Source organism: Aotus nancymaae, unplaced genomic scaffold (genome assembly GCF_030222135.1).
Source record: "Aotus nancymaae isolate 86718 unplaced genomic scaffold, 86718_ANA_hifiasm-v0.15.2.pri h1tg000016l, whole genome shotgun sequence".
In the NCBI taxonomy this organism is placed as follows: domain Eukaryota; kingdom Metazoa; phylum Chordata; class Mammalia; order Primates; family Aotidae; genus Aotus; species Aotus nancymaae.
Window position 1 is genome coordinate 70,760,559 of NW_026988428.1, and position 15,288 is coordinate 70,775,846.

Below are 15,288 nucleotides of genomic sequence, written 5' to 3' on the forward strand. Positions count from 1 at the left end.
CCACAGCTCTCAATGTGATTGTTGGGGTGGGGGGAGCTAAAGTCCTAGGAGAATCGTAGCCCTTTGCCCTCTACCAGTCTTGAGGTGAATAGTAGATGGCAACTGACGACAGACAGCAGAGCACCTTCCGGGGAACTCAGGGCCTCATCTGCCCAGGTCAGTCTAAGCCACACTCTATTCATTCCACTTGGTTCAAATAGAGACGGAGCATCTGCAGGGAAACTGATTCACTATTTAAGGCAAGCTCTAGGCGTTCTGAATAGAGAGAGATTGGGGCGCACTGGAAGCCACTCTGTTCATGCTGTCTTCCAATTTAGGCTTTGCTGGGCAAGCACTGGAACCCATAACATGTCATTCCCTTGTACCGGGGGTTCTGCGGGGGACAGTCCCCATGCCAGCAAAATGACTCACTAGGGAAATGATAAATATGCTGATTCTGGAGCTGACTTGTAGAATTGAGGGGTACTGATCAGAAACTGCCTGTCACCATCTATATACTCCAGATGAATATAAGGCTTCAACCAGTTGATTCACAGTGTGGACCTCCTACGTGCCTGACCTCATGGTGCTGTGAAGAATGCTATGAACACAAGCTTATACTCTAATTAAGAAAACCAGACTTACACAAATGAAACAGTTAGGGAATAATACCACACAGGACCCTATTACACAGCAAAAGATACGGTAAAGCCAATGAAATGAGATTTCTAAGGAAAGCACTATCAGGAAAACTATAGTTAACGTTTGAAAAGGAAAAAATAACGAGGATACGCTCAGTAATAAATTAAAAGAGCCATGCTGTTGGCCAGAAATCTTTCTATGTCAGCGCCCCATGTAGGAGTATTTAATGGAGTAGAATTATGGTTTTAATACGAGAAGCTACAGATGATCCTCAGGCCTTGTCAGGATTTAGGTAATGGTAACGGAACGTTGAGCCATACCCAAGGAAACATCCCATGTAAAAGACGGCAGGACAGGGCCATTTGATGAATATGGTCATTAATAAGATCAAGAAGCATGATCCAGACATGGGAAAGGAGGGAAGGAGGGGAAAGGGGGTTCTACAGATCCCCTGAACAGGCGAGAAATCAGCATGACACTTTCCCGAAAAAAGCAAACAAACAGAAAACTGGCGGGAGGAAGATATACTATGACAGGTGACTAGAGGCATCCAGGCATCTGCTGGGGGCCTCATTCCGCTCAAAGCAGACATGCTAATTAATCCTTAATTTACCTCAATGATAAACTGTCCTCCTTCCTTTTTTGATGGGGGTTAATAAACTAAACCCGGGAAGAGCTGCAGACCTAATCATAGATAACTTGATGGCATCTGTCTTGGCTTCAGAGAGAGAGGAGTCAGGGCCAGAAAATAATAACACTCAGAATGTTGATTAATGGCTGTATGTCAAGTTGAAGGGAGGTCTTTATTAAGCAGTGATCTGTCCTTGTCTCTGTCCCATTCAAATATTTTATCACTAAGATGAAAATGCAGAAGGCAGATGCCATAAAGTCTGGAAGATATGGCTAATACATTAAGTGAGAAAATTAGTATTCAGAAAGTATTCTTCTAAAACAATGAGCTGAAACTAGCAAGATGAACTGTATTAGGGATGCATGGAGAGCTCTGTGAAATACTCAGTGCCCAAGCATACGATTGCGAAGCAGCATCTGACGATGTGTCCCATGAGGAAGACCAAGGGACTGGACTGTCTGAAATCTCTGCCTGAACTGCCAGGGCAGTGTGGCTGGCCAGGAACACAGCAGAACCGCAGGCAGAAGTCAGGGCCCCATGACACCTTAGTCTACAGATCACATCCCACGCCACACTGGTCAGACCCCACTTGGAAGGTTGACTTTTGTTTGGAAACTCCATTTTGAGAGTGACGTTGAAACACAAAGTCGAGCATATTCAGAGGGAGCTGAGGCATCCACACACTGGGCAAACTGAGCTGGAGCAGTGAAGTCTTAGGAGTGACAAGTACCTTTGGAAATCCCAGGGGCTGTCAGATGGAACACGTTCTATGCAGCTCCAGGGGAAAGAAGGAAGATCAGTGGGTGGAAGTTACAGGGAGGTCGATTTCAGCTTTGTATGAGGAGGAACTTTCCAACAATTAGGGCTGCCAAAGCTCTGACAAGCTAACCCACGAGATAGGGAGCTCCCTGCCATGGGAAAATTCACTCAGAGGCCGTGAGACCATCTGTCATACATGTCAGCAAGGGGAGCTCTGCATCGGGTGGAAGTTTGCCCAGATAACCTTAAGTAATCACTGAATTGACTGATTTCTAAGGAATCCTCTCCTTTTATGAATATACCTGAAAGACTTTGTAGCCGAGATAAACTTGAGCAGGTCGTATACTAACCACGTGTTTTTCTTCCTAACCTGCCCGCTCCAGTACAGAGAGGGGAAGAAGCTAAAACCCAAGCCTAACTACAACAGTGTGGATCTCTCCGAAGTGGAGTGGGAGGACCAGGCTGAATCTGTGAGTGGGGAAAATGGGTGAAGGGAAGCTAGTTTAGCTCTACACCTGACTAAATGGGTCAGCTGCGTGGCTGTGAGCTTTGTTGGGCAGAACAGGTCCATCCCAGAGCCTTTCCAAGCTCAAGTCACAAGCAATGCCTAAAGTGAGCAATTCTATTAACAGCTATAAAAATCTAACAGTATCTTCTTGAATCATAAGGACTACTGAGGCTGAATGAGCTCATAAGGACTACTGAGGCAGCTTATACAGCTGCAGAGTTTGAGTTTTAGCGATGTTCTAGCCTGGCTTTTGATCGCAGTTTCTCGTCCTAGACGAAACAATGTCCCAGCAACTTGGCAGTCTGTACCCCAATGCATCAGTCCACCTGGGAGAGGGATCTTGGTGAATGGAGCCTAGAATCAGGTCTATCTTCCCTCCCAGTATCTCTCTCAGAGGAAAAAGGGAAGAACCAAAAGTGTTTCTGGGGATCCCCTGTAATCTGGTCCAAAAACTCAACACTTTCCTCCTCCCCTGTGAGCCAAGGAACTAATGCCATTGTCTTTCCTCCTGAAGCTGAGAACCGCCATGATCAACAGGGAAACAGGTTCTTTCTCGATGGATGTGAAGGTTCCGCTGGATAAAGGGGTAAGGAGCTAAAAACAGAGCCAGGATGTGGCCTAGGAAGGCATCTTCATTCACTGGGCATGGGGTAGTGACAAGGGACCTGGACTTGTCCTAATTAGAGCTGAAGAGTTGAGGGCTTGCTGCACTTACAGGGCTTGATTAGGGAGTATAACACCTGGCCGCCGAATGACAGGATTGCTCCTGCAAAGCTTGGCTTTTGGGAGACCACTGAGCTGGGCAGAAGGTTAGCCGAGGCATTTACAGCTCTTCTTTCCTTCTGCTGCCTGCTACTAGCCCTTTTGTTGTTTATAATGAAAAGGGGAAAAGTGACAGCTACTTTTGTAAATGGTAAGCAGCTCTTGTGAAATGTTATCTGGGAAGAGACTGAAAATATTCGCTATTCCCTATAGCTGATTTTCACCCACTGTAACCCTAGATAATTAGGAATCAATCCCCTCCCTAACCCCATTACTAACTATATAGACCCATGCAACATTTATAAAAGATCATTTCATCTTCTCACTTCAAAGGTTCCAGTGTGTCTACTGATTCTGCATTGTCCCTTGACATATTTACAAATGTCACCTCCTCCCTCACAGCCACCCCCACCTCCTCCTCCCTTGCCCATCTGCCTCAGCTAAAAGAACACAGGCATCTGCCTGCAGCAATTAGACCCAAGTTCTTCCACAACACAGACCTCCATGAAAGCCAAACAAGAAAGCACAGGGAGAGACAAGAAAGGCCATGACTGATTTTCACTGGGACAAGTGTGTGATTTTAGTGGCATCTGCCTGGCTTTTTGCAAGCTCTGGGCTGAGAAAGGCCTCCTTCAGGCAGACTGGGCACTAGAGTGAGGTCAGACTGCCACCGGCAGCTGTACCTTCTCCTGATCCAAAAGAACAGAGGCTTCTTCCATAGGGCCTTCACCTTCATCCCAACCAGATTCCTGCTCACATGCACAGGCCAGCTCTTACCTAGCCCAGCACTGCCACATCACTGAAGCTACAGTGAAAAATTTAGTATGCTGATGGCACATGACGGCTTAAAGGTAGATCTGAGTGTGGCTATACTGTATCTAATACGGACTGACACACGCACTGGGTGTGGTTCTCTTCTAGCCTCTCCCCGAGTGCCCAGGGATCCTGTGCAGCCTTTATGCTTCTCAAAGCCACTGAGGCAGAGTCCTAACCAGATGCAGCAGACTGAACTTCTGAAAATGCTGTCCATCCCTTCGAAGTTTGTTCATTGCTACTAATAAACCATCTGGGTTATATATTTGCAATTTCACAAAGGCTTCCTGACATACGGGTGCTTCAACATAAAGAACATTCAATGAGGATAATGATGATCATGACCATAATGGACGTTCCATAGCACTTATGTATTCATGTCTTACTACTATTAGTACAGTTTATAATAATGATGGCAACTCACATTTATAAGAAACTGGGCTGGGCACTTTCAAGTATTCACTCGTTGAACACTCACAATGTCAGGGTGGGCCTATCCTATCCCCATTTTACGGATGAGGATATTCAGAGAGGTTAAAAACTTGCCCAGGCTCACCCAGATGATCAACTGCAAAGCCCATGTGTATCTGCTCCTAGATCTCCCATTCCTAACCACTGCCCTAGAAGGCCTTTCTGTAGAACTGGCCCTGAATTCTCAACTCTCCAGCCTTAAAGGTTTCCCGGAATTCTCTTCAGCACAGCATTTCTATTCCACCTCGAACACTGGCTGCCTACTCCTTTCCCTCCGCCGCATTCTGTCACGACTCAGCCCTCCTTCATCTTTCATCTCTTCACCCTGACCCAGGGGGCCCGGCAGCCAACACCTCGTGCAGGGCGTCTTGCTGGTGTGGGGCCACGGGGGCGGTGTCTGGCTCTCACTGCTCTGATGTCCAGGGCTGCCACTCCTCCCTGACACAGCTGCATTTTCTTCACTGCCAAGGGCTCCATCTCCCTGACACAGCTCTCACAGAGCCAGCCAACTGCCCCATGGTCGGCCAGCCTGCCTGCCCATCTATCCCAGCCCTTCCTCTCAGCTCAGTGGAGCATCTCAACTTATGAGCTTGTTTCTCAGTCGACCTGTCTCTCCAGGTCCAGGTCTAGGCCGAGGAGAGCTTTCTTGAAGTCCTGTGGGAATATCTGTTACTGTTCAAGCCATCCTTCCGGCACATGACCTCCTGTTCTGTTGTTTTCTCCAGGGGACTTTACAGGTATCCTTATTTTCCACAGATCCGCCAGCATGATTTAGGGCAGGACTCACAAACCCAGAAACCTATGGAGCCAAACTTGTATTTATTTGTTAAGAAGTACTAATGAGAGCTGCAGACAGGTCTCTGTGCAGGGGGCTCTGGGAAGTGTGGCAAACTGGAGAGAAAACACACCATCTGCAGGAGACAGCTGAGACCCATGTCTAAGACGTGTGCAACTAATTCCAAAAATGTTAAAAATACAACCTGGGCCAACATCGAGGATGTTAAACTTGTAAGAAGCCCAGCTTTGGCCGGCAGGCCTCCCATTTGACACTTCGATGGCAGGCTTTCTGTCCCAAATTGCAGACCAGTAACGGGTGCCACAATTTCTTTCTTTTTTTTTTTTTTGAAAGAAAGAAAGAGAGAAAGAAAGAAAAAGAATAAAGAAGAGTAGGAAAAAGGAAGAGAAAAGAGAGAGAGAATGGGAGTATTGCTTTCTTGCCCAGGCTAGAATACATTTTAGTAGTGGGTATCGAAAACCTCTTTTATACCAATAATTATACTTGATGTAAACAGGAAGGAATAAGGGAAGAAAATAACAAACGAGCAGCCAACCAATATTTCATTTAAACCTATGAAATGCCATGCGATTACTGAGGAGTGATTCACTTCCAACCATGTAGTCACTTATGGAATAGGTGTGAGGTGGTAATGTATGTTTTGTGTATTTGAAGTGGAGAGTTCTATAAATGTTTATTAAGTTTACTTGTTCTGGGTCTGAGTTCAAGTCCTGGATGTCCTTGTTAATTTTCTGTCTCGTTGATCTATAAAATCGTTAGCTCTTCTTGTTACATTGATACTTTTGCCATTATGTAATGTCCTTCTTTGCCTCTTTTGCTCTTTGTTGCTTTAAAGTCTACTTTATCAGAGGCGAGAATTGCATCTCCTGCTTTTTATTTATTTGTTTGTTTTTACTCTCTGATTGGTTGATAAATCTTCCTCCTTCTCTTTGTTTTGAGTCTTTGTGTATCGTTGCATGTGAGATGGGTCTGGATGCAGCATACCGATGGGTTTTGGCTTTTTATCTGATTAGAATATATATAACTTTAATACTGGCATTTGATGCTAGCTGGCTGTTTTGCCCATTAGTTAGTGTAAATTTTTCGTTGTGTTAATGCTCTTTTCTTTTTGATATATTTTTGGAAAGGCTGATATCGGTTGCTCCTTTATATGTATAGTGCTTCTTTCAGAAGCTCTTGTAAAGCAGGCCTGGTGGTGGTGAACTCTCTAAGTACTTGTTTGTTCGCAAAGGATTTAATTTTTCCTTCGATTATAAAGCTTAGTTTGGCTGGATAGGAAATTCTGGGTTGAAAGTTCTTTTCTTTAAGGATGTTAAATATTGGTCCCCACTCTTTTCTGGCTTGTAGGGTTTCTGCTGAGAGATCTGCTGTAAGTCTGATAGGTTTCCCTTTATGGGTAACCTGACTTTTCTCTCTGGCTACCTTAGTATTTTCTCCTTCATTTCAACCCTAATAAATCTGGCAATTATGTGCCTTGGGTTGGTCTTCTTGAAGAATATCTTTGTGGTGTTCTCTGTATTACCTGGAGTTGAATATTATTACCCTGCCTTGCCAGGTTGGGAAAGTTTTCCTGAATGATATCCTGAAGAGTATTTTCCAACTTGGATTCATTCTCTTCGTTGCATTCAGGTACACCTATCAAATGTAAATTAGGTCTTTTCACATAGTCCCATATTTCCTGGAGACTTTGCTCATTCCTTTTCACCCTTTTTTCTCCAATCTTGTCCTCTCATTTCATTTCACTGAGCTGGTTCTCGACTTCTGATATCCTTTCTTCTACTTGATCAATTCGACTGTTTAAACTTGTGGATGCTTCGCAAAGTTCTCGTGTTTTTTTCAGCTCCATCAATTCACTTATATTCCTCTCTAAATTGTCCATTCTCGTTAACATTTCATCAAACCTTTTTTCAAGGTTCTTAGTTTCTTTGCATTGGGTTAGAACAAGTTCTTTTAATTCACAGAAGTTTCTTATCACCCACGTTTTGAAGCCTGCTTTTGTTATTGGAACACACTCGTAATCTATTAAGCCTTGTTCCGTTACTGATGAGGAATTGCGATCCCCTGTAGAGGGAGAGGCATTCTGATTTTGAGTATTCTCTGCCTTTTTACGCTGATTTCTTCTCTTCGTTATATATTTATCCGTCTGTTGTCTTTGTAATTACCAACTTTCTAACTAGGTCTCTGAGCAGACATCCAACTTGTTGATTCCCAGCGCTGAAATCTGAGCAATCCACTGCGCCGGCCAAAACAGCGGTGTTAAGATTGATGGTACTTTTCTGCCTGGGAATCTCCGGACTCTGCACCAAAAACTGGCGATCTAAGACACCATCAAAACCGCCGCGCCGGCCACAAGAGTCGCCCTGGCGACCTGTGGGGCTCCTCTGCTGGGAATCTCCTGGTCCGTGAGCAATAAATATTCGTCTGAAAGTGTGGCATCCTCTCGTTCTCTGCGCTTTCACTGGGAACTACAAGCCTGAGCTGCTAGTGATCAGCCATCTTGGATCTCTCTTGGGTGCCACAATTTCTAACCCATCAGCAGCATGCTGGCCAGACATCCTCAGACACAAGTTTAAAAGAAGAAACCAGAAGAGCAAAGCATCCTGGAGTCTAACCTAGAACTCTTCTGTCATTTTCATGTTTTTGATCATTTCATACAATAATTAGCAATGGAGGAGGGAGAGGGGAGACAGTGTTCCTTCCTAACCTTTGGGTCCTTCCAAATTAACTGCACTGACTGGGGTGAATGCATGTACACGCACACACACCAGCTGTACACACACACACCAGTGGCACACGTGTAGTGTACACACATGCCAGTTGCACACACATGTACACACATACAAGCAGCACACACCAGCGACACCCACGTGTACACACACACCAGCTGTACACGTGTACACACAGATACCAGCAGCACACATGTGTACACATGCACACACCACCAACACATGTGTACACACACCAGCGACACACATGTACATGTACACACCATCGGCACACACGTGTACACACTCACCAGTGGCATACACATGTACACACACACCAGTGGCTGGCAAGCAGAGCAGCTTTGCCTCATGTTCCTCCAGTGCCCTTGAATCCCTGAGCCCTGGATTTCAGGAACACAGGGCTAGAGTGCTCTGTGACATGCTCTTACAGTCTCTCTCTCTTTCTCTCTCTCTCCCCCTCACATTTTTGTCCAGCAGAAGGAGGCAGTCTATTAAAGGACCAGATTGCTCTGATACCTCTTTACTCCCAACCTCATCTTCCAGACCTCTCTCACTCTCTCTGTTAACAGAAGTCACAGGCCCCCTCCTGCTCCCCCATACCCCTTCTCTCCGCCTTTTACTTCAGCCTTAAGAGATGATCTCGAAGTTCATTTCAGTAAGGCGTAGCTTGACTAGACCCACCCTCCAGCAGATAACAATTATAAACTCCGAACAAAATACAAAAAACAAAAATGGAAAGGCACTTGAAAGTGACCAAAAGCAGGCAGCAACAACACTTGAATCAAGAGAACTGCACTGGGTGTGATGCAAGTTTGGCTGGCTTTTTCCCAAAGGGCACTCCCCCAGGCTGTCTGGAGCAGAACAGCTAGACTTCAAGCAGAAGGCTGCAGTTGTCACCGTGAAGTGTCAGAGAACAGAATTTGGGTTTCCAGAGTGTCTGGAAATGAGGAGGGATAGCCCAGAAGCAGGGACCCACAGAGAGATTAGACCCCAAATCTGTATACAAACTCCCCGCAAATTCCTGGCTGATTCCTGAACCCTGCAGACACAGTGGAGCCTCGAAGTGCCCCAGTGGAATATGACACTGGAAAGCCGAAGGCAAGATTTCAGAGCAGGATCTCAACACAGGATCTCAGCCCTTGCACGTGTAGTAGGGACAGTTTGGAGTGTGAGTCACATGGAGATGGAGGGCTTCGTAAACACCTCGGAATTTCCTTTGAAAGCACAGAAAAACTACACTTTAGGAGTGAAGACTGTCCCAAGATGAAGAGATTCACCCTAGGCCTAAATACAATGCTAAGACAGACCCACCCGAACAAAATGTGAATCCGGGCCTCCACCCGCTCACTTCTTATCAGCCAATCATTCAACTACTGCTTAAAATAGAAACACTCTTCAAAGGAAGACAGAGTATCTATGGCCTACCCCTCAAATATCCAGTATAAAATAAAAACTGTTATGACCCAGCCGTTAGAATTATAACTCTGCACAAGGAATTAAAGGGAAAGATGTTCATAATGAGGGACTAGATGGAGAATCTCAGCTGAGAAATGGTTAGGGCTTGATCAAAGAACAGAACCCCTACGAGTGATATGACTGCAGGATTTTATTCTAGGGATTAGACCTTCTGAAATTGTGGGAGCTGGTGATGAAATCTACAGAAAGCTGGTGTCTGCATCCAGTGGTGAGCTTGAAGCCATTGTAGGTCAGCAGGGCCAGCAGTTGGGAAGGAAAGCTGGATGAGATGTGGGAGAAAGCAAGAACTAACTGGAACTCATGAGGAAAAACAGGAATCCGTGAAAACAAACTGAAACCCACATCTGTCACTCACCAGCTCTACCCATAAGGATGGCTGATGACCTGTAGACGGAGCCAGTGCCCTCTACGAGGAGCTGCATCCTCACCAGGCTGGGTTCCAGGGAAACTGAAGGAGGAGAGCTGCAGCAGTGGGGAAGCTTTGAATCTGGCTGCGGTCCCATGCCAAGAAGGCACAGCAATAGGTTACAGCAAAGAATGGCAGAGCCTGGTATTCTGTGCGGAGCTCAGTGTGTAAAATGGCTGCCACTGCACTTTCGTCTGCAAATCTCACGGACACTTCTCTTTGGCCGACCCTGACTTGGAACCACACAGGGCGTTGAGTCTGGAAGTGTAGTTCCAGCATAGCTAATTTGACACAGTACAAAATCATTATAAGAACCAAACAGGAATTTTTTCTTACTTTAGGCCTGTTTTTCAATTGTATATATTTAAGGTGCACAGCACAATGTGCAGTCATCCCTCAGCATCCATGGGGGATTGGATCAGGACACCCCACAGATAGCAAACTCCATGGGTGCTCCAGTCCCTTCTACTAAATGGTATAGATTTATGTGTAATGTACACAGTCCTCCCTAATACATTAAATTATCTCCAGATTACTTAGAATAATACCTAATACAATGTAAATGCTATGTAGTTAGCTGTTATACTGTATTGTTTAAGGAATAATGACAAGAAAAGTCTGTACATGTTCAGTACAGATGCAACTATCCTTTTTTCTGGAATATTTTTCCATCCACAGTTGATTGAATGCAAGGATGTGGAACCTGGGGATATGGAGGGCCAACTGTGCTTATCTTGATATACACATACTAGTGGAGAGATGACTACAGTCAAGCAAATTAGCATACCTGTCATCTCATGTAGTTACTGTTGCTGTAACCTGTGTGTGGTAAGGACGCCTAAACTCTATGCACTTGGCCAGTTTCCAGTATACAGTACAATACGATGAACTCTAGTCCTCATTGGAGCTCTAGTCTTAGTCATCCTAGATAACTGCAACTTTGTACCTTTTGACCAACATTTTCCCATTCCCTACCCCCACACTGTGCCTTCCACTGCCACTAGTAACCACCATTTTTCTCTGTTTCTACGTATTTCATTTTTATTTTAGGTTCCACATATAATTGAGATCACACAGCATTTTTTTCTGTGGCTGGTTAATTTCACTTAGCATATTGTCCTTTAGGTCCATCTATGTTGTAGCAAATGGCAGAATCTCCTTCTTTGTTAAGGCTGAATAACATTCATTTGTATTTATATGCACCACAACTTCTTTATACATCCATCAGCAGAAACGACAGATACTTCTCCATTGTTTCAATATCTTGGCTATCAATGGTGCAATGAACATGGAAGTGCAAATATCTTTATGAGGTGGTGATGTCCTTTCCCTTGGGTATATACCTAGAACCGAGACTCCTGGGTTATATGACAGTTCTACTTTTCATTTCTTTAGGCGCCTCCATGTTGTATTCCACAGTGGTTGCACCAACCTACATTCCCATCAACAGTGTGCAAATGTTCCCCTTCTTCACACCCTTGCATACACTTATTTCTTACCTTTTTGGTAGAAGTCATCCTAAGAGGTGTGAAGTGGTGTCTCACTGTGGTTTGGGGTTGCATTGATCATCTCTGATATCAATGATGTTGAGCAGCTTTTCCATATACCTGTTGGTCATTTTATGTCTTCTTTTGAGAAATCTCTATTCAGGTCCATATTTAAATCAGATTATTTGGATGTGTGATGGGGTTTTTTTTGCTGTTGAGTTGTGTGAGTTCCTTATATATTTTGGATATTATAAAATACTTGCAAACCATATATTTTATAAGATTTTCATGTCCCTTATAAAATGTGCAAATATTCTCTCCCAATCCATAGGTTGCCATTTTATTTTATTTTATTGGCTTTGTCCTTTGCTATGCAGAAGCTTTCTAGTCACTTTTTATTTTTGCATTTGTTGCTTATGCTTCCAAATGAAAACTTTCAAACCAAAAAGTACCATATCTGAAACAAAAGTTTTACTGGATGGGCTTACAGATTGTAGAAAAAAGAGACGGTGAACTTAAAGATAGATCAATAGAAAGTATCCAATTTTAAAAAATGGGGGAAATGGAGAAAAAGAGAAAGAAACAGAACGTTAGCAAACTGTGAGATAGTATCAAGTGGTCTAATTACATGTTCTTGGAGCCCTAGAAGGAAAGGAGAAAGACTGAAGCAAAAAAGAGTATTTGAAAAACTACTTGTCAAAAATGTCCTGAATTTGATGTAAAATAGCAATCTACAGATCCAAGAATCTCGGCAAACCCCAAACAGAATAAAAAGGCAAAGAGAACACACCTGGGTACTTCATAGTCCAGCTACTAAAATTCAAAGGTAAGAGACAATCTCCAAAAAAGCTATGGGAAAAAAGATGCATTACATAGAGGGAAACAATAAGACGGCTGACTTTTTATCAGAAGCAACAAAACAAGATTGTTAAAGTGTCGAGAGGAGAAAAAAACTGTCAACTCAAATGTCGGTAGAAACAGAAAATGTCCTTCAAAAATAAGAATAATGTCTTCAATAAAGACATCTTCAGGCCAGGTGCAGTGACTCATACCTGTAATCCCAGCAGTTTGGGAGGCCAAGGCAGGAGGATCACTTGAGCCCAGGAGTTCGTGACCAGCCTGGACAACACAGGGGGACCCCATCTATACAAAAAAAATACCAAAAAAAATACCCTGGTGTGGTGGCATGCACTTGTAGTCCCAGTCACTCAGGAAGCTGAGGCAGGAGAATCATTTGAGCCCAGGAGGTTGAGGCTGCAGTGAGCCATGATCATGGCACTCCAGCTTGGGCAACAGAGTGAGAATATGTCTCCAAAAACCAACAACAACAAAAAAGACATTTTAAGATAGAAGAAAACAGAGGTTTCATTACTATCAGACCTGCAACACAAATGCTCAAGAAAATTCTTCAGGCTGAAGTAAAGTGACATCAACTGGAACTGGGGTCTACAGGAGAGAATCGACCATACTGGAAATGATAAATGACGTGGGTCAATACAAAACTATCTTTTATTTACTCTCTTAATTTCTCAAAAAGACAACTGATTATTTAAAGCAAAAATTTTAATGTTGCATCGTAGGTTTGTAATGCATGTAAGTGTAAAACATGTGTCAACAATAGCACATAGCGGAGTTATCTCAAAAATTTAAAGTTAATTTAACATTGAAAAAATTAATCAATCAGTGCAATTTATTACATTAACAGAATAAAAAAGAAAAGACAGAGGGTTATCTCAATAGGTGCTAAAAGATCATTTGACAAAATTTAACTAAGAACAGAAAGAAACTTCTTCCCTCTGATGAAAGGCATCTCTGAAAACCTTGCAGCTAACTTTTAATGGTAGAATATTGAACACTCTCATCCTATAATTGAGAAAAAGCAAGGAGGACTTCTCATCACTTCCATTCAGCCTTTCACTGGAGGTCCCAGCCACTGCAGTAAGGCAAGAAAGCAAAATAAAAGGCACAAAGACAAGGAAGAAAGAAGTAAAACCGCCTTCGTTCATGGACAAAATTATTGTTTCCATAGAACATCCCAAGAATCTACAAAACAAAACACTAGAACTAATAGGTAAGTTTAGCAAGTTCACAGAACACAATTTATAAAAATTAATTTTCTTTGCATATGTAAACAGCAAACAGAATATAAAATATTTTTGGTCTGAGAAGGCCACCATCCCTCAGGCCGGCCCTCCGGCCAGTGCCCGCCACTGCCTCCCTGCGCCTTGGTTCCCCACGCTGCTCTGGCTGCCTCGCCCCGTGGAGTCCCTAGCTGCCCCTGATGCTGCTGCTGCTCACGTGGTTCATCCGAGTGGATGTGGTGAAAAGGGCAACAGGACAACCTGTCCAATGGCCAGCTTCTCCACTGCCTTCTCGATGAACTGTGACTCTAGGAGTGGTGCTAAGAACGTGAACTTTGACGGCTCTGGTGGTAAAGAGAACACTTCCCACCCCAGGCTCGTGATTGCTTTTGGAGGACAGACACTGACCTTCCATTTCTCAAGAAATGCAAGACGTGACAGCCTCTGACTCATGAGTTTTGTTCACGGCTTGTCAAATACACACATTTTCCCCAGTGCAAGCTCCAAGGAAGTCAAGACTGTGGAATTGATACCTGACATCAAGGCACCGAGACCCGCAGGAACAGCAGACCATCAGGCTCCGCGATGCCCCATCCAGGCCTAGCTTTCCAACAGCAGCTTCAGCAAGGGAGAGGCCGCGGAGAGCAAAACGCGCCGTCCCCACTGCGGCGCCGAGAGCCCCTCCCCCACTCTGTAAGCGGCACCCACGGGACCTGCCTGCCGGTCAGCCTGGAGCTGTGACTGCACCTCACCGAGTGAGGACAACACAACGGTGACAAGACTGTTCCACGTCAACCTGAGCAAGACCTCAGCCAGCGGGAGCTGCGGCGCCACCTGGCGACCGAGCAGCCGCGCAGCGAGGGCAGCACGGTCCTGGGCTTCCAGTTCGGGACAAATGCAGGTTCTAGCCGGATTTTCCTATGAGGAATCCAGTTGGATACGACTCTTCCTGACGCCAGGGACCTCACTTATTTTTATTTTTTATTATATATATATATTTTATTGTACTTTAGGTTCTGGGGTACATGTGCAGATCATGCAGGATTGTTGCATAGGTACATACATGGCAATGTGGTTTGCGGCCTCCATCTCCCCCCCACCCCCGGCACCTATATCTGGCATTTCTCCCATGTTATCCTTCCCCAACCTCCCTACCCCCAGCTATCCCTCTCCTATTCCCCCCAACAGACCCCAGTGTGTGATGCCCCCCTCCCTGTATCCATGTGTTCTCATAGTTCAACACCCGCCTATGAGTGAGAACATGCAGTGTTTGATTTTCTGTTTTTGTGTCAGTTTGCTGAGAATGATAGTTTCCAGTTTCATCCATGTCCCTTCAAAGGACTCGAACTCATCATTTTCTATGACTGCATAGTTTTCCATGGTGTATATGTGTCACATTTTCCTTGTCCAGTCTATCATTGATGGGCATTTGGGTTGGTTCCAGGAATTAGCTATTGTAAACAGTGCCACAATGAACATACAGGTGCATGTGTCTTTATAATAGAATGATTGATAATCCTTAGGATATATACCCGGTAATGGGATTGCTGGGACCTACTTTTACTCCCTGCGAGCACTGCAGGCTGCCTTCAGCAATTCCTGCAAGTGCAAGGCCAGAGCGTGTGCGCGGCAGGAAGGTGTTTTTTTTTTTTTTTTTTTTTTTTTTTTTTGAGACGGAGTTTCGCTCTTGTTACCCAGGCTGGAGTGCAATGGCGCGATCTCGGCTCACCGCAACCTCCGCCTCCTGGGTT

The 15,288-nt window shown here is 44.5% G+C and overlaps 1 protein-coding gene across 5 annotated transcripts in view; it reads left to right on the forward strand.

The window, feature by feature from the left end:
• The window catches only part of CACNA2D4 (calcium voltage-gated channel auxiliary subunit alpha2delta 4), a 130,084-nt gene that overhangs the window by 45,216 nt on the left and 69,580 nt on the right, over nt 1-15,288 (forward strand). For all 5 annotated transcript variants that reach the window (XM_021667814.2, XM_021667813.2, XM_021667815.2 and 2 more), the window contains exons 17-18: nt 2,395-2,481; nt 3,034-3,105. In XM_021667814.2, coding sequence (XP_021523489.2) covers nt 2,395-2,481; nt 3,034-3,105 — 159 coding nt within the window. The remainder of the gene's footprint in view (nt 1-2,394; nt 2,482-3,033; nt 3,106-15,288) is intronic.